The sequence below is a fragment of the Danaus plexippus genome, chromosome 5 (genome assembly GCF_018135715.1).
Source record: "Danaus plexippus chromosome 5, MEX_DaPlex, whole genome shotgun sequence".
Lineage (NCBI taxonomy): Eukaryota > Metazoa > Arthropoda > Insecta > Lepidoptera > Nymphalidae > Danaus > Danaus plexippus.
Genome location: NC_083539.1, coordinates 3,668,767 through 3,688,477, shown reverse-complemented (window position 1 = coordinate 3,688,477; position 19,711 = coordinate 3,668,767). Strand labels below are relative to the sequence as shown.

The 19,711-nt window shown below is 29.2% G+C and overlaps 2 protein-coding genes across 2 annotated transcripts; one reads left to right on the top strand and one right to left on the bottom strand.

Annotated features, from left to right (window-relative positions):
• Positions 1-943: 943 nt before the first annotated feature.
• LOC116768868 (mediator of RNA polymerase II transcription subunit 4) lies at positions 944-2,690 on the top strand. The gene is made up of 5 exons (XM_032659718.2): positions 944-1,141; positions 1,210-1,390; positions 1,509-1,660; positions 1,845-2,023; positions 2,464-2,690. The coding sequence occupies exons 1-5, from the start codon at positions 1,074-1,076 to the stop codon at positions 2,634-2,636; spliced, it is 753 nt and encodes a 250-aa protein (XP_032515609.1). The 5' UTR covers positions 944-1,073; the 3' UTR covers positions 2,637-2,690.
• Positions 2,691-3,433: 743 nt separating this feature from the next.
• Positions 3,434-19,585, bottom strand: LOC116768949 (NADP-dependent malic enzyme). Its single transcript, XM_032659881.2, has 12 exons — positions 19,404-19,585; positions 15,562-15,736; positions 15,253-15,411; positions 14,586-14,767; positions 14,327-14,507; positions 13,578-13,706; positions 12,312-12,494; positions 10,271-10,493; positions 9,664-9,806; positions 8,310-8,480; positions 7,267-7,390; positions 3,434-4,971 (listed from the first exon to the last, which is right to left on the bottom strand). Exons 1-12 carry the CDS (start codon positions 19,430-19,432, stop codon positions 4,811-4,813), a joined length of 1,860 nt encoding a protein of 619 aa, XP_032515772.2. The 5' UTR covers positions 19,433-19,585; the 3' UTR covers positions 3,434-4,810.
• Positions 19,586-19,711: the final 126 nt, after the last annotated feature.

Here is a 19,711-nt window from a genome sequence, read left to right as displayed (position 1 = left end):
ACTAGAATTTAATTTAAGTATATTTTGAAGGTTTATTCTCCTGAAATATATAAAGAAAATAATTGTTTTCAATATACTGAACCTATAAGTGATGTTTATTACTTTGAATTAAAATCCACAATGAAATGACAATAAGAATAATCGATATACAAAATTTCGATACACAGTAAGAAAGGCTCAGTAGCACGTGTAGTGCGCATGTTACCGGCGTGATCGGTAGCTTCCCCTCGCTCATACCTCGCCCCGCGCATGCGCTATCATGCGCAAGCTGCATGCACATTGCACTTATTAGTTTCATACCACTTTTAAATTTCATTTAGATTTTAGACGACTGACGATTTTAGGAAAAGATTTATAAACCAAGTTGGACTTACTGACTACTTAAAACAATTACAACGGCCAACAAATATATAAGTAACTAGGCATTAAGAGTAATTGAATGTAAAATCAATTAAACGGAAAATTATTAAATAAGTTACTTATAATTCATTCCATGTAGACAGGGATTTATTCCGTAAAATAAAATGAAAAATGTTTGAAGATATTTCCGAATTTAAGTACTTCATATTACGACGAATTGTTTTAAGATATTATATATTACATATCTCAAAAGCAAAGACGTGAGGACTGGAAATTAAACTGGATGACATCGTATAAAATATTTTTGTATAAGACTGTGTGCTTATTCTTATAGTATGAGAAGTACTTAAAAGTATATTTTTAAATTTGTTACTTTTAGTGTAAAGTATCGAAATGTCGACTAATAATTGTTTCAATAATTTTAAAAACAGGACTCTAAAACAACTATTATATTTACTTGATTTATTAAAATAGATCTTTTTAAGCCAACTTAATTATTAAAAAGAAATTTTAATTTGCTGGATTTAAAACAAAAATGACACTGACATATGACAAGTAGTTCCTAGGTACAATTATTATTATTTCATATAGTGTCAATGTCATGCTCATATAAATAAATTTCTTCGATATATACTAAACAATACACAAGTTATTTAATCAAATATTAAATAGAACTGTGCCTTGTTTTATTATATTTCAAATAAATACAGATCATGTCGTCACATTTAAGTACCAGAGACAGACTTTTATCAATAATAGACGATATGGAGCTTATAGCAAAGTATGATGTTGATTATTTATAGAATAATGTTTATTTTTTATAATGTTAAAACCAATGTGAAATTTTAGAGAAATCATTGAGGTATCTATAGCACCGAAAACACAGAAGCTGTCTGCGGCAGATCACGCTCAACTAACGGACCTGCTACTTTCTAAAGATGTAGAGTTAAAGAAATCTTTAGAGTTAGCTGATGAGCAGGCGAATATACAACAGAAAATGAATGAACTCAAGGCTGAAGTAGATAATAAGGTACTTATGATGATTTGTTTATGTACATTTTATAATTTTCTTTGAAAAATTATATTCTCACACATTTCACTCATACTTCATATTACATTTTTGTTTGAATAGTACCAATAACTTTCAGGACCAAGATATTCACCATTTGCAAAGACAACTTAAAGATGCTGAACAAATTTTAGCAACCTCCCTTTACCAAGCTCGACAGAAACTTGCTTCAATTGTCAAATCAAGAAAAAGGCCTGTACCTTCTGAGGAATTAATTAAATTTGCACACAGGTATATGCTTAATATTATATAGTTACATTATTTTGATTTTTTTAATTTAAAATCTTACAAATTTTATAACTACTGCTCAAATATTGTGAACAGATAAAAGTTTCTTTAAACAACATATCGTTTGAGAATAACTAATTATACAACATTTCCTTACCTTCATATATTAAACATCACTTCAAAACAGGATAAGTGCTTCAAATGCAGTGAGTGCCCCACTATCCTGGCAGCCAGGAGATCCTCGCCGACCTTACCCCACAGACTTAGAGATGAGACTGGGAATGCTTGGTCGACTGTGTGATCTACCTCTTAATGGGCACACTCCCTCCACTCTGAATGATCTTCACAGAATAACCACTGGTGGAGGTATTTATTATTGATTAAGTACATTTTTACATAAATGTTGATATTTTCCCCTAATTATGTTTACTTAATGATTATTTCCTTGTGTGTATGAACATAAATTGACTTTGGTCACTCGCTTCAAGAGTGATTGGAAATCACAGATTTGTACATGATATTCCATTCGTAAGGGAATTGAAACCTCAATGCATTAGTCATTTTCTTTGTAATGTTACTCATACAGTTACTGCGTTGTGACACTTAATTTTTTTATAGTTAGTTCTTGATTACAAATTCATAATACAGCTAAGTGAAAACAATAATTTTTTTTTACTATAAAAATAAATCCAATACTTCAAGAGATTATTAAGTAATTTATAATGGTATATATAAAATGTATGTGATTTCTTTACTCCCATTTCTCTTGCCAGTTATTATAATGTATATAAATATTATATCAACAGTTCCAGCATCAGCAACAAATCAGTTTACATGGCATCCATCAGGAGAATTGCATATGTCAGTTGGAGGTGGAAACTCGGTAGCCATTGATGGACGAAATAAAGAACCGAATCAGGAAGATGTTGAGGTCATGTCGACGGATTCCAGTTCGAGTTCCAGCAGTGACTCGCAATGAATGAATGTAGTTTGAATTTTATATTGCTATCAAAATATATTATATTCTATACAATTATTGTTTTCAATAAACACTTTTTTAGATATGGAATGCATAGTATGTCTGTTAATGAGATTTTAATGACTATAATGACAGAATTTTGGTCCCAAAAAATAAATATGTATTAACTAATAGAAATGCTAACAAACTTCAACATATATTTTATAACTGAACTATAAATAGATATATAAAAGTTTCTTCACTAATAAGATATATGTTGTGAATGACATAAATGTTATATTTATCTGAGAAGTTATTGACAATCCGGTTATAATAACTTGAATCTTTATTGTATTTAAATATTAAGGTAAAATAGGAACAATATACCAAATATATTCTATATATTCGTAAGACAAAGTAGTGATAATACGGTACAAATTGACCAAAATTAAAGCTGTTGTGTAAACAATTGATACAATAATTTTAGTGTTATACAGAAATTTATAATTGCATAAAAATAATTGATAAAGATACGTTGTTATAAACGAGACATGTACTTATTGTTTGGACTCACCACAGCTTAGGAAAATTTTAAGTGTTAAACCACAAAATACGCGAAAGAATTTAAAAGATCAAATTATATATAACTTGAGATTAGTACAGTTCATTCACATGACAACATTAAACTGTGAGTGTTGCTATGTGCTAAATGATATTTGATTTGTGAATATATATATATATTTTTTTTTTATGAGTTTAGTTATCGGCCATTACGATTCAATTAGGATTTGGTCGAAGGAATTAAAGGAATACAACAGTTAAGTTTTGAACATATTTAATTAGTAACATCCATCGTAATAATTGAACAATTTATCTATTAAATAGAATAACTTAGATTTCATTTTGTATGTGACCAAAAATTTACTGCGCTTATAATATAAGGAACCCTGATAAAAATAACATAAGAAGTTTTTAGTGGACAAATAGAAATAGAATTTGCATTAAAATATGTTCTATAATTCTTTTTTCAAATTTTGAACTTCGTCAAATGTTAATTTTTTTTGAAAAACAAAGAAGTATGACGATAATTTAGAGATTTCACTGACATGGTCATTTGTATTTGGAACACTTAGAGTTAATTTATTTAAAAATAGTTTATTTTTAATACGATTCATACAATACTATAACATAAATTACATTTTTATTACTGTTCGATTAAAATATATATATATATAACTAGGGTTACCGAATAACGCAGTTAAATTAATACAACCAACAACCAAGAAATGGTTTTAAAAACGTCACAGCAACATAATCACTTCGTATCAATAGATACAACACAATACATAAACAAAGAAACAAAAAAAAATACTTCGCTCAGCGAAAATGTCTACCTTAAAATATTGAACGCAAAAAAAAAACGCATTAGCATCCAATTTAGTTTGAACTCTCGGTAGCATGCAATGAATACTGAACAATACGTCATCATATGGTGGGGTATGGTATATCGTTTTATTTAACAATGCAATATGTCTTTTAAATTAATTTAAGTAATCATAATAATGCTGCGGTGACTAGACGTTTAACCGTTATAATACTTCATGTAAATGAACATTAAAAAAAAATTACATAGAAATATAAAAGCTTCCTATAGTTTAAATGTTTATAGTAATTTTTCGACGTTCCACAAAATTCTAAAGCCACGATCACACAAAACAACTACATCTACATATATAATAAATACAATATTTAATTACTAGACAACATGACATCCAATAACTTTATTAATATTAACTATTGAAGTGTAGAATTTAATATACTTTCAACTAATACCTTTTTATATAAAACTTATGATTTTTTATGAAAAAAAAAAAATTGCATCACGATATGATTTGATAGATTATAAAATACTAGGAATATGAATTATGGAACTTTGAATCAGTTGAATTAATAAAATAAATATATAGTAAAAGCATATATATGATATTATTAATAGTTTTTATAGTTATTGATTATACTAATATTCCTAGTATTATTGTAATCTTACACAAATCAATACGACAATAGTACATATGGTTACAAATAAATTTTGTAGAATTACAACTACTATAGTATATAACTATAATTCTACTTGAAGATTACATTAGAAGGAAAAAAAAATATTAAAAAAAAATATAATAATAAGACAACATTGTTTATATATTCTTGGGTACGGGTTGTATTGGGCGTACGTTGAATTTCTCCTCCGGCTTCCAGTCCCACACAACTGGCATTGAACTCTCGTAATAATAGTTGTACATCTGATTTTCTACGTGTTTAGCCAAATCCTTTGGTTCCGGATACACTGAAGCTAGACCTGAAAAATTATATCAATCAAATTATTAGTCATATGTATATATAATAATTATTTTACTCAATAAAGTATACTCAAGTTATTACGAATACTCTTACGATTTCTAATACAGAACTAAATGCAACGTATAGCCTTACATTACTATATTTACGTACGAATTGAATGATTTTTCTTTAAATACTTTATTAGTATTTAGCCTATTTTATTACGGTAAGAAACAACACCACAGTTTAGTAAGACTACGATCAATATATAAAAATCGATTCTACTGATTGATGCTAGCAAAAAAATCAATAAAACCAATCGATTCTAATGATGCTAGCAATAATAGTATGCGAATTGATCTGCAAAAATTACTTTACGGCAATATCAGAAAAAAATCAACTCGACAAAAAATAAATGCGTTAAACGATCTTGCCTAACAATGTCCAACGAAAGGAGATAAAGAATGTAAGCAAATTTGGACATTGCTTGTGATTGAAAACATCTTAATAAAATTTGATTGTAAGAGAAAAAATGTTTAAATGAATAAATAATGAACTCATTTTCCCTTTCTGGAATCTAGAAGGAAATTGAGAGAATTTTAAAGAGATATTTAACAATAGGAGCCACGTTGATTGTAATGAAGACCAACTAGCATTCAGGCACTTATATCTTGTATTTATTACTATTCGTATTATTTAACTTCTATCTTGTCTTAGAGATTAAGAATTTTAAAGGGAATCGATAACAGAAGAGACAATCTGGCTTTCAGTTACAAGATATTAAATATAATGTTAAACTTTTGGTAGGCGCCAAGAAAATATGAAGTTCTAGAGGATGTACCTTATATTGGCACTGACCCTTAACCTCGTTGTGAACATAAATTCAAATGATAAACTGCTATAAAGTGATTTATACAGTTAATGCGACCGAATGTAATCTAAATACAAATTTTATTTACTTTCAAATTTATATTATCACAAACATTATGCTCCTTTTATTTGGCTGCCCTTCCGGGATATTTAAATCTGAGCTCTGGATACTTAGGCCATGCGTATTGCATTCTGCGATGTGTCTCATATATGAATTTATATTGATGTTTCCGTACATGCTTTTTGAAATCCTTCGGTTTTGGATATACTGAACCGACATCTACAATTAAAAAAATGTAGATTTTTTTTTTCTCAATTCTAGTTTACATTTAATCGTACTATTCGTATCATGTTATACGTAATCTGTTGAAAATTTATATTTATCTTAGATATTCTTAATTTAAATTTTTGGAATAACCTGAATTCGTTGTTAAGATGCTAATTACATAATTTTAAGGACAATCTAATTAATTTCAATGACCTTCACGGAGTTGTTCATTTAATCGATGCCCAACTTTGTACTCACAATCAGATTCAAACAACATTACTGTGTGACTCACACTCATACACATACACATTCACACACACATATACACACATATATATATTTTAACTTGTAACCTTTTCCAAATAATTAAAAAAATGCGAGAGTTTATATTGATAAACGTTTGTCATTCATTATTTTAAAGTCACTTTTCAATAACATTGGTCATACATAAAAAAAAACTCATTACGTGCTTTATGTATATAAAGATTCCTTTACGTCTCTGCGGAAACACAGTGTGAGTAAACTGGGAGATTTGTTTCAGTGCACTTTTAAGATCCCACTGTGTAATATGGGTATATAAAAAGTGTAATCAAAGGAAATGTTTTAACATTTTTAAATATATTCCAACTACTCGATGACAGAAGAATATTTATAGAACTTTGTATCTTACTTCGGGATTCCGTCGTGAAAATAGAAAACCCCTAATCTTATCACGACGTCGTAACAAACTTAAAAAAAAAACAATTTTTAATCTGAAGTGCCTATAAGTGATGTCTGTCAATATAAAACAAGTAATTTGTCGACAATCCCGCATAGATCCAACACCGCCTAAAAGCCGAACATTTAATTGTTAAAGTAAATTATAGATTAACTTAAATATGCTATGAGTCATCACTTACAGTAAGTACGCTTTTTTTTAAATATTAATTACTAACGAAAAAGTTCTTAGTTTCGTCTCGTGGTTATCAGAGTAGTAAATTAAAAAGCTAACAAGTCAAAGTGACAATCCCTCAGATGTCATAAATTATCAAACTGTCATAACAAACTTCAACATCGATTAAAAAGTGGTACAATATCAGCATATATATTTTAAAGACATATTAAACGTAAAAATGTATAGCAATTTTATTAAGAATAAATTAATTATAATTGCCAAAAAAATTTCATAGATATTACCTTCATCGTAAGCCATTTTGGCTACTTCTATAGCAATGGCGAGTGATACCTCCTTTACTTCAGCCAAAGACGGATAAATGCGACCAATAGCTAGATCTTTCTCACTCACGTAATTGGCTAGCGTCTGAAAAACATAAACGAAACATTATCAATACACCATGATTAATGTCTCGTATATTAATTAGAATTATGTCAATAAAATTTATTGCAAAATAACATAAGTAAAAACACTATATAATCTAATTAACTATAATCAGTTGATCCAAAATAGTTCATTGCCACACTAATTACACAACTAATTTCACTTTCGTGCCTCATATGCATATACGTAATGCTATAACAATATTTACAAAATACGGTTATGTAATTTGGCGGCAAAACATATCATGGCTGCCAAGTGACAGATGTCAATTTAAACAATGCCACGATAAAATATGTTACAAAGTGTTTCTGTAGATAAAAATAGATGTATGAATTTAGATAAATAAGAGGAAATTTAAAAAGGCTGAAAGTACTTGAAATGAATATCACGTATTTAGACTGTTTACATCCTTATGTAAACAATTTTCCTTCATGTTTATATTCTTGTTTCCCTTCTTTAACACCTAATAAAATGCTTCTTTTTTTTCAGGAAATTATTATAATTTATTTCTACGCATTAACTGTAATGCACATTTAAATGGAATATATTATTGTAAACTATTACATATTTACATTTTTAAGATTCGTTACAATTCGTTCATAGAAGAAAGCTGATGAAAGTATCTTAACTCAAAATATCAAAAACTAAGACTTTGTAAGAGTTGTATTAAAATTTGTATTCTAGAAAATTTTAGAAAATCATTAATATAACACACATATTATTCCAATGTTACCATTAAATTAGATGAACAACATAAAACCAACTAATAATTATGGGGAATTGAAAAAAAAAACTGAAATTGATATTTTAATAAAATTCCAAAGACGACTTTTATGTTGGCAGTACAGTAAAAAACACTGTTTGAATTAAGTTGGATAAAAAAAATAATTATAATACTTACTCTAGCAGCGGTAAGGAACATAGTTTCAGGTATGTGGTGTGTAGCTGTCGCTATCACCCCCAAGGCTACCCCGGGGAAGATGTAGGAGTTGTTACCCTGACCGGTGTGATACTCCTTGCCGTCGTACTGCACCGGGGGGAAGGGGGAACCGGAAGCGTAGATACAGCGACCCTAAGATAAACAATAATTTCTATTACTCATTGTATAAAAATCTATTCCATTTTTTTGGTTGCATATGAAAAAAATTTAAATATAAAAATTTTTTATCTTAAAAAAAAATTCTAAGAAAATGTTATAGCAAAGCTCATCGAATGTATGTATTACCAATATTGTACTTGGTCCTTCACAAACCTCAACACAACATAGTATTAACATAGATTATTGAATGTGAAACTAAATAAGATTAGTATTTGTATCAATACCTAAAATCTACAATAATTAAATATTAATTAATTAGTTATATTGAAATAAAATTGTTCATCACAATCTTTGATATACATGAGGCAATTTAAGTACAACACATAAGTTATAATGTTGAAACTAAATTTTTATATAATCTACAAAACAAAACCGGCATTTATTTTAAACAATTAAGATTAAAATTTTAATTTGACTCAAGTGAATTATAAATATAAATTAATGTATGTACTTCTTATATTATTACTTTTCTGTCATAAGCATATTAGTACCCAAATTATTTGTAAATTGCAAAATAGGACCACATATTTCTTCATTTACAAACGAGTCGTTTAAATAAAGATAAAAAAAAATCTAGCTAAACAAATAATTGAATAGATTTAAATTATTAATCTGTTATTTAATAAACTTATAAAGAATTAAATATAACGACTACTATTACATAAAGTAAATTCATTTTATATATCATTAGACTGTCTATTTCTGAGATAAAAAAGAACATTTTATACTTTTCTGTTTCAAGAAAATATAATTTACAATCACATTGTTACAAAAGTAATAAAACTAAATAAATTTGTAATTATTTTTAACTAGTTTTAACATGACAAACATTTTTTAATAAGTTTGTTATTTATACATTCTATTATAAGTTCCAAATTTGAATAAACTAATATATTTAATGGCATAAGTTTTCAATGGCACATTATGATAACATTTATGTGAAAATAATAATAAATTCTAGACTTTAATATGATTGCGTAACTACAATTTTTAATTATTTAATTTGGAAACTCGTAAAATAAACAAACAATATATTTTACGAGTCACCAGTCAATGAAGGTGGAAATTATTTTCTTACCCATGACAACACTCCTAAATAGAATTATAAAAACAGAATCAATATTGTATATTAAATTATTCATATATCTGAACTCACCTCTGTATGATCATAGGCATCTTGTGCAGTACATTCTGCCTTACTTGTTGGGTTGGACAAAGCAAATATTACTGGCCTGTCTATATTCTTAGCCATTTGCTTCAACACGTTCGGCGTGAAAGCTCCACCCACTGTAGAACAACCTGAGGCAAAAACAGTCAAAATAACGACATTAATAAAAAGAATTTTTATTTCAACATCATTTTGTATGTTTATATATTTATTTAAAAAAAAATTACCCCAACGTAACTCTGGAAGCTTCAATACTGGCCGCATTTTTTTTTTTTATTTTTGTATTGTAGTTAAACTAAATGCCGTCAAAAGCAATTCAACTTGAATTTAAGTGTTTCATTAAATACGAAGGTCAAATAATAAAACCTTCTCAAAAATGGTTTTTGGGTAAATTGTAAACATTAGGTTACATTAACGTACAAAAACCAACTACTTCAGACAAGGATATATATAGAGTATATTTATGATAGAAGACACAACAATTTAACACTGGCATAATAGAAAATAACATTTAAAAAAAAAACGAGAATTATGACAGATGATACAAAAATTTAACATGGGCATATTAGAAAATAAGAAAAAAAAGTACGCTCACCAATGAGACAGCTGGGTTTGATTTTTGCTATGCATTTCTCGAAGTCCTTTTCGGGTTCGATGTCCTTGCCGAAGACCTTAGCGTGTGGCGGCACTCCGCCCTCACGACGTGTTGACAGCAGACCGTCGACGTCGAACATGTAAACCCTGTCTTGAGCCTGCTTCTCAGTCAGGCCTTCGGCTACCATCGCTGCTACTGTCAGACAGGCTATGCCGTTTGCTGCCTGGAGAAGATTAAATCCTTATTCATAATTACAGTTCATCTATCCCCATAAATCATTGTTTGTTATTAGAACTTTTTCTTTTATAATTTATGTCAATGTTGTCATTTCAAAGTCGTGGTGACCTGGAGGTTAAAGGCCCGCCTCTCACACGTGAGGGCGCGGGTTCGACATGTTATCTTTTCCTAATCATATGTACTTTTTAAGGGTATAGACACCACTGACAGACGGTCAAGGAAAACATCGTGAGGAAACCTGGACTTATAATTTCAAATTATAAGATTGAAATAGCCAATCCGTCTTGAGCAAGGGTGGTGATTAATGCTCTATCCTTCTCCATATGAGAAGAGGCCTTTGCTCAGGAGCGGGCTCCGACAGGATGATCATGAAGATTATGATGATTGTCATTTAGGTAATTCCTAGATTTTGTTATATATACAGCTATAATTGTTTTTTTATCATGTTTTGTATATCCAGCCAGACAATTCACGAAAAAAAAGTTACTCATAAACATAATATGATAATTATCAATATTTGTATAAATCATGAATAGCATAACATTTTTTTTAACTAACATTACAATCCATACGAATAATTTTTGCTTGTTAGCATTCCAATAAGGCCTTATAATTTATTTAATGGCGTGTGAATGTCACTCGTGTTCTATTTCCATAGAATAGAATTCTATAACAGTCGCGTTTTAATTTTTTAAACTGCTCGATTACGTCAGTTGAACGACAAATACGTCACGGATGTGACATTGACAACAACGTGTAGAGTATCAATGTATATATTTTTTTTAATTATATTTACATAACCAGTTGACGTTTTAGAACTGAAATCGATATTACAACCTCAAACTCCTTCGTATTGTTAATACCATTTCTAATCGATTGATTGATTGTAAAACTTCTGTCAATACCTCTGCATTAAAGCGTCAATAGCGAACTTACTCATGTTTTTAATGTATCACGATTACCTATCTGATAAGATATAGTTTGCAATGCGTCAATGTTGCTATAAATAATTGGAATAACTTTCTTTATCGCCTCGAACAATTATATAATAGCCATAAAGTTCTGTGTATATATTTATATGATAGAAGTCTTAAATGTTATCTTGTTAGTTTAATTTATATAAAATATAAGAAGAGTTACGTAAAATTTAAAAATGGAACGAAAGGAGAGATCAATTTTAAGAAAATATTACACATGAAGGTGTTTACAAACATTTGAATTATACAACTGTCTGCACTTCAAATCCGTTTATACATTCACATTCTATCACTGAATAATGAAGCGGAAATTTATTCGACAGTCTGTTAAATCATTTAAAAGATAATAACTCAATAGTCATCTGAATTATATTATTTGGCTTCGATAGATAATATTCAGTACAATTATATATATCTGGATTAAAACCTGATTTGTATACAAAATCAATCATCATTATCGGTATTGTAATCACGTGACACTGTCATGTGACCTGTCAAATGATAGCTTAATAACTAAGCATTATTGAAATTGATACTACCTTGAATTTTTTAATTTAATGCTTGCTAATATAAATAGATTTATTTGATAACAAAATAGAAATGAATTCAATAAAAAATTATGTTTTTCAGATTTATATGAAAGTTTCAAAAGTTGAAAATAATTGAAACGTCAGGTAGAATACAGAATAATAAAATATCTAGATTAAATCCGTAAAACACACTTTTGCTTAAGTGTTTGAACACCAAAATATTACATATTATTATTATAATAAAAAAAAATAAAGTATCTTAAGTTTGTAAGAAATAATATTTCATATTATACTAACCGACCCAGCACCAAGGAAGAAGTATATGTTTTCACTGAGCTTCCTCTTAGTGACCCTGACGGCAGCCATCAGTCCGGCGACGGCAACACTGGCAGTTCCTTGAATGTCGTCGTTGAAGGTACAGTACTTGTTACGGTACTTGGTAAGCAGACGACCAGCGTTTATTAGAGCGAAATCTTCGAACTGTGGACGAATATCGAAATTTTTGTCTGTAGACAAACTTAATGTGGAAGACTGGAATATTATTATCCTAGATATGGTTGAGAATAGAATAATTAACAAAGATATTACGAATAATTTAATCATTGATCTAACGTGTACATTAAGGCCATTTCCATAGCCAAAGAACTGTCCGCGTCGCTACAGCAAAGCGGTTAGTAACATCAAAGATCTAACACAAGACATTCAAACTGGTTTATACTTGATGCAATACAGTTCCTTCCATTAAAGTTAGTTGAACTAAACGATAAATGCGAGCGAAATTGCTGTCAATGATCTTTGTTGCCAAATTATCTCTTTAATATACGAGTTAACGAGTGTTCACTCAACACGGTCATAAAATAATCAGAAACAATCGTAACTAGTAACTCAAACATATTACAGGATGTTCCACTAGTTGTAAGTATACATGAACATGGTTAATATAGAATGGTATATTTAATATATGTAAGAAAATCAAAACAAGCAAGGTATTTATCATAAGTAGTATAATAAAGCAGCGTTATCTATACGTAACATTAGTTAAATATGACATGACAAAATATACCCGAACTCACATAGGACTAGTTATTGTAAAATAATCCTTCAAGTGTATTGGATATCGATTTGTACATAATATGGCGTAACGGCATAAGTGAGGCTTGATAGTTTTGATAAAAATGTCTAGCTTTACACTCAAAACAATATTGTTAATTTTTAATATTATTCGATTGTAGTTTTTATACGTTATAATAATTAGAATAAAATTAAATTTATGACATGTAAATGAAAAAGTCTGGTATGTGATAATATATATATATTTCTGGAATGTAAAATATGTTTCTGGTGACTTAAGTGCATTTCGTACGGTAACGCGAAGACAGTGCTTTGGTCACGACCAAGTAAGTCACGACAATGTACACTGTGATTTTAACATGAACAGACCATACCTGAATATGTCTCTATGCGACAATATGTATCAAAATAATGCTAATTTATATAAGAAATTGAATAAATCTAATGTCTATGATAGGTAAATGGTACCTTTAGTATACCGATGGTACTTACTTGCAACAGGGTGTTCTGTCCGTATCTCTGGACGCAGGCTTCCATGAATTCGTCTATGAACTCGTCGTACTCCTTACCTCTAACCCGTTTCTGACGTAATCCTATATAAAGAGGATCTTCTAGCAGATCCTGTAAGAAACATTCGCAATCACGTCTCCATAGAGAAATTATAGCAAAAATTCCTATAGCACTAAAAGTTTCAAGTCATTTTAATTTACGAGTATCATTAATGTATTTTTAACCCGTGTTTATTAACGAAGCGATCACCCAACATAAACACAGAGGAAATGTTGGTCGTGTATTGCTTTTCAGTTTGGATAAATAAAAATTACATCTCATATATTTTCACACGAGAATGTCGTTTTTCGTTTATTATGCACGTCTATTTCTTTATAACATTAGTATAATATAAAGAAACCTTTATTTGACCAATTTACGTAACTGTCATATGTTATACATAACACAGGCTTCTTTCTCTTTATAAAATTGTTATCATATTATTATCTCATTTGAAGGCGTTAGGAAAAAGATTTTTGATAATAGTCGTCACATCAATATCATACTGCTACAATTATGTTTCACCAAATTTCAAATCACAGATACTACCTACATATAATTAGACTATTTTATTATGTTGTAAAAACTTTGAAAAAGATTTGAGAAATATAAAAAGAGGTCTAATATACATCCAACATTGGCAGTATGTAGAATACGTCATATTATTGTTTATTTATACAAAATCAACGAACCTGATTATTAGTGCCAACATCAAGTGTAATGGGTAGACATTGGTGTGGTTTGATTCCAGCCAAGGCTGTGTACAACGACAACTTGCCCACGGGGATTCCCATGCCATAAGCACCCAAATCACCCAAACCGAGAATACGCTCGCCGTCCGTGAAAACTATCGCACGCACGTCTGGTTCCGGCCTAAAATAAATAATAATACAATAGTTACGAACTTCATTAATAACTCATATATAAGCATAAAAGTAACAAAATAATTACCAGTTCTTGAGGATATTGAATATGTGGCCCTTATCGTTAATAGTTATAAAGAGACCTCTGGGTCTTCTGTAAATGAGACCGAATCTTTGGCATGCCAAACCCACTGTAGGTGTGTAAACAATAGGCAAATACTTCTCCACGTTTTCTGATAGAAGACGGAAGAACAATTTCTCATTTCTGTCCTGCAAGTTAATCACGACACTATAAAACGGATAACAAATATCGTAACCTAAACAGTATATGAAAAATTTTTCTATTAAAAGTTTGATTGGAAACTTAATAAAGTCGAGGTCATAGAGATTTCTATACGTAACAAATCTCATTGCAATCATAAAACAGCTAACCTATTATCATACCAAATTGGTCTACAATTATAAATCAATCGCAAATTTAAAAAAAGTATGTCATATTAATTAAATGACCTTAAAACTTAAATTATAACACTGAAACGAAATTAACTAAATATAACTGTATATAGTGCTCGCGTCACTCGTATACAGCCGGATGGAGGGTTACGGACACTACGATCAACGAGAAGGACAACATTTAATATAAACACCAAGAGCACAGATTAAAAATACAAGAAAGTAACTAAAGCATTAAAACCTTAGCACAGAAGATAAACTTAATAAAATTAATCAATGGTACCTTCATAGTGTTTAGTCACCTGTAACTCGACGAGGTAAAGGTACTTGTTCAGATTGTCCTCATATCTATCCACAGATATTCTGCAGATATCCAATTGCTCCTCCTGAGTTTTAAACTTGGCTGCCAGCAGACCGTGAATACCTAGAGCTTGGCGTTCCTCTAAAGTGAATGCCAGACCCTAAAGAAATATACTTACTTTTACAAAACACATTAAGCGTAAATAATAAACGCTATCATAATATAGTAAATCAATAATTCTCGCTCACACCTAGTGATTTGCCCGAGTTATAATATTATAAATTACTCACATAATATACTTTGTTCATACCTTATTCAGACGAGGATCTCTCAGATGGTCGATTCCTCTCACCATGTTCGGACATATTATGTCACCAGTAACCTCATGGTAATTACGACATTGGGAGGGTGGTTCCAGGAATGCTGGACATTTCGTCAATGCATACGCAAGCGCCCGATTCGGGACTATAGCGTTTGTGCAGCATCTACGCCAACAAATATTTAATATTATATTATACTCCATAACATTACCTTGCTAGAAATGTTAGATCGCGCACTTCGATCCAATATCATTAGGACAACGTGTTTCACATACTAAATTTAGAACTTACTATATTGAATATATGTTTAATATATCCTAGAAGAGAATAAATTTACATTTTTAATAGTAAAATACCAAAACATTCTAGAATACCCCGAATAAGAATAGCTAATTCAAAACAAGTTTGACTTGACCTTGCCTTTTATATTGAACCCGTGGTCGAGTTAAAAATACTAACTGTTTGATGATGTGCAAAACTATTTCCTTGTTGAATATTTTCCTGTCACCAATACAATTTAGTACATAAATAAATTTTTATCGCAAAAATTTTGTAAGTGGTCTGTGTTCAGAGTTGACAAGAATTTTTCTATATCCTTAATAAGTACTTAGCACGAGAAATATTGTGAGATCAGAGAAACTAATGAGGAACTAAGTTTTAATTTAAAAAATATATACAATAGTACGACTATAAATCCGAGTTTGGTTAATTTTCCGCTTGTACTACCAAGTACCACGTGTTTTAGACGCAGCAAGAACTAATTATACTTATCGAAGCAGAACAATATTTTCAATATTTGCTTGCTCGTATTCGTCAGATGTTACGCAATCTGAATATTTTATTATACAGTCATTGTATTGACTTATTAAAATATAACACGTCTTTGACTCACAATCACGTCACTATCAGAATCATTAGAATCAATAGAGCAATCGTAATCTTAAGAGCAATCTCGTCCCTAGCTACAGTCGTCCGTTACAAACTGCCTGGTAACTACTGGCAAATTCCCAAATTATGCGTGGGAAAATAAAACGGGTTTTAATAGTAGGAGATGATTCTTATAAGGTCATAAGGTCTCATTTTTTCCCCTGTTCTAACTCTTACAAATAATTAATAGTAATATTATACATTGAAGTTTCTTAACCTTGATTGAATTCGAGTTTTACATACGATAGGTTTCATCAATAACTTTAATTAATATGTTATTTTTGTGGTTATCCCCTAAATTAGCTTCAGCAGTTCATAAGACACCCGAAGAATAAAAATAAAAACAAAAAAATTGAAGTCGGTCTTCGTCCCGATTACATGTAAATATTGATGAGCCCTTACAAAATGATAGTGATTTAAACATGACAAACGAACAGTTCAATTATGTGGCTTGAAGTATCACTGCTTGTTACATTTTCAATTTTCCTTTAGTACCTAAATTATACTAGACTGGACGAAGGGAGGGGCGTTAGCAGCGTACGAGCGCATTTGTTTTTTTTTCTATAGAAACTTTGATAATGTATATCTTTCATGGGATCTCGCTACTAAAAATCATTTCGAATTTGATAGTGCTGTGAGATGGTTGCGATAAATGGGACATAACAGACATAAGTTTTTCTTATCTACTAACAAAAATTTTCTCTCTATTGAAATTATTGTAGTTCTATCGGGAAAAAATTATAGGTACTGCTTTTAGAATTCAAGAAAAACAAATAAAAATTATAAAACGAAATACTGGTAGTTCTTGATAGACTCAGCACATCCTTTAAAATGTAATTTCGATGTTAACGACTATTAAATGTTCTGTATTTTAAATATCTCTTTAAATTAAGTAATAAGTCTCCAATTAATTACATATTTATGTAATTTTTATTTCATTGATTTTTTTTTGTAAGTATTAAATAAACTAATTTTTCTATATCCACACAACTGTTAAGTCAAAAACATATCTCATTTAAAAAGATAAGTGTAAAGATAATGCAAAATGAATAAACTGAGTTCCACAATGAAAATCGATACAGAGACGGTGTTATGACTTATTCAAACATAGTTACCTCACAGTCCGCATAAACATTTCACAAATGTACAGTCAACAACAAGTAAATTAAGTTCATACTTTATTACTACCATCGTAGGTAACAATTATATAGTTTTTTAAACAAAGCAAAGAAAAATCAACCACACAATACTGTTTAAAATAAAATTTTATCTTCAATTCATATTCAAGTCACAAGTACTTAGTCTCAGTTTCCTATTATATTAAATTTAGTTTATAAGTGTAGTTAGGAAAAATAAACAAGTACATCGAAATAAACATTTTGAGGATATTTTATGTATTTAAATTATGAGAATTATGAGACATTAGAAAACTTATGATCACGAGTCATTTGATTTGATATCCAGTATGTGGTTTCGTATTATTGATTTGCACAAAGTTCCAAATAAATAGTAAACCTTCATGGTGGATTTTTTTCCACAAAAAAATATATAAATCCCAATGACAATACAAACTGTTTAAGAGTTGTAATAGCTTTCTCAACAGTAAATTATTAGTAAATTACACATCAACATCAATTTCATCTACACAAATGGCTATAAACAATTTTTTATTGAAAACATTTGATGAGATTACTATTAATACTCACATAATCTATAGCTATGTCAATGTACACTAAGACTTTAAGACTTCTTCAATTGATTTTTAATTTTAAACAGCATTTTCATAGAAAATCAAAGACTAAACATATATAGACATTCTACTCTCAAAATTCTCTCACATTGTGCCATTATTGTATTATATAATGAATAAACAAACATGCTTTATGCACATGTTTACATGGGAATTTATGACAATCCTAGTTGTAATAGATAGGCATTCGGCATGGTCATAACATATTATCAATAAAATTATTAAAAAATAATTGTAACTCCCAGTATAAAAATATATGTGCTGTGTATGTGTTACAATTTTTGATATGGATTATATATTATTAATAATGTAAGAAAAAATATTTAATTAGGTTTATTTGTTAACAAAACATGATTTAGGTACAATCAAAAGTAATTGTATTGTATTATATAATTTTAGAAAAATAGGTCAAATCAAAAGTGGGTCATGCAGGGTCAATACTTTATGTTAATATTTTTTGCATGAAATGTCTTAATGATGAATACTTTGTAATTATTTTATTATTCATAAATATTTTACTTTATGCGACAGCCTATAAATATATTTATGATAGAAAAGTATATCTTTCACTATTTTATGGATAATTTTTGCTATCATACTTATTGTGGTAACATTTACGTATTAATTTAAGCCTTTTTTTATACATTATTAGAATGATAAGCATATAAATAATAAAAACTTAAATATGTATATCTGAAATGTCGAAAAGCAGCAATAAACCTTAATAATGCAAATCAACAGTTATGCCAATTTTATATGGCACGTTTGAGGAACATAACTTTATTTATTTTTTGTTTAAAGTTATGTGTTTTCTTAGAAACATGATATCATTTACGCACGGGAGATCGATAGCGAAGATCGCAAATCTATTGTTTAAAATATTTATAGTTAAAAGGATATTCAAATGTTTGTTTAGTCAAATATAGTATTCATTTGTTGTTGTTTGATTATATTATGTATTTTTTTAATAAAAATTAAACGATTTATTGTAGAAAAACAATAAATTAAAAATATAAATTTAAAGACGTATACCATCATCCCCAAATAAAACACATTACGGGCATGAAAATAAAAAGGACCTAAATTTTAATACAAATCTAATAAAACACAGGTGTCATGTTATGTAAAGTCCAAAAATAAACGTAAGGTACTTACATCAACGATCTGGGAATATTGGAAAACATTTCAAAAAATATTTTTCATCTACAATAATATGACTTGAAATTCAAATCACTAAACGTTAACTTATTTTTATTATTTATACAATAATATCGTCCTCCATGTGCGGCACTAACGTGACACGTCCAGTCTGTTCAATATTTGACAATAATTGACTGCCGTCTGACGGAAGTAAGAACACAAAAAATCTAAAATCAGTACTATAACTGAGTAATGGCTGCTATTCAGGAGCGACTTCAGTTCATTTTAAGAAAGTAATAAATGAAAAGAATATATTACATATT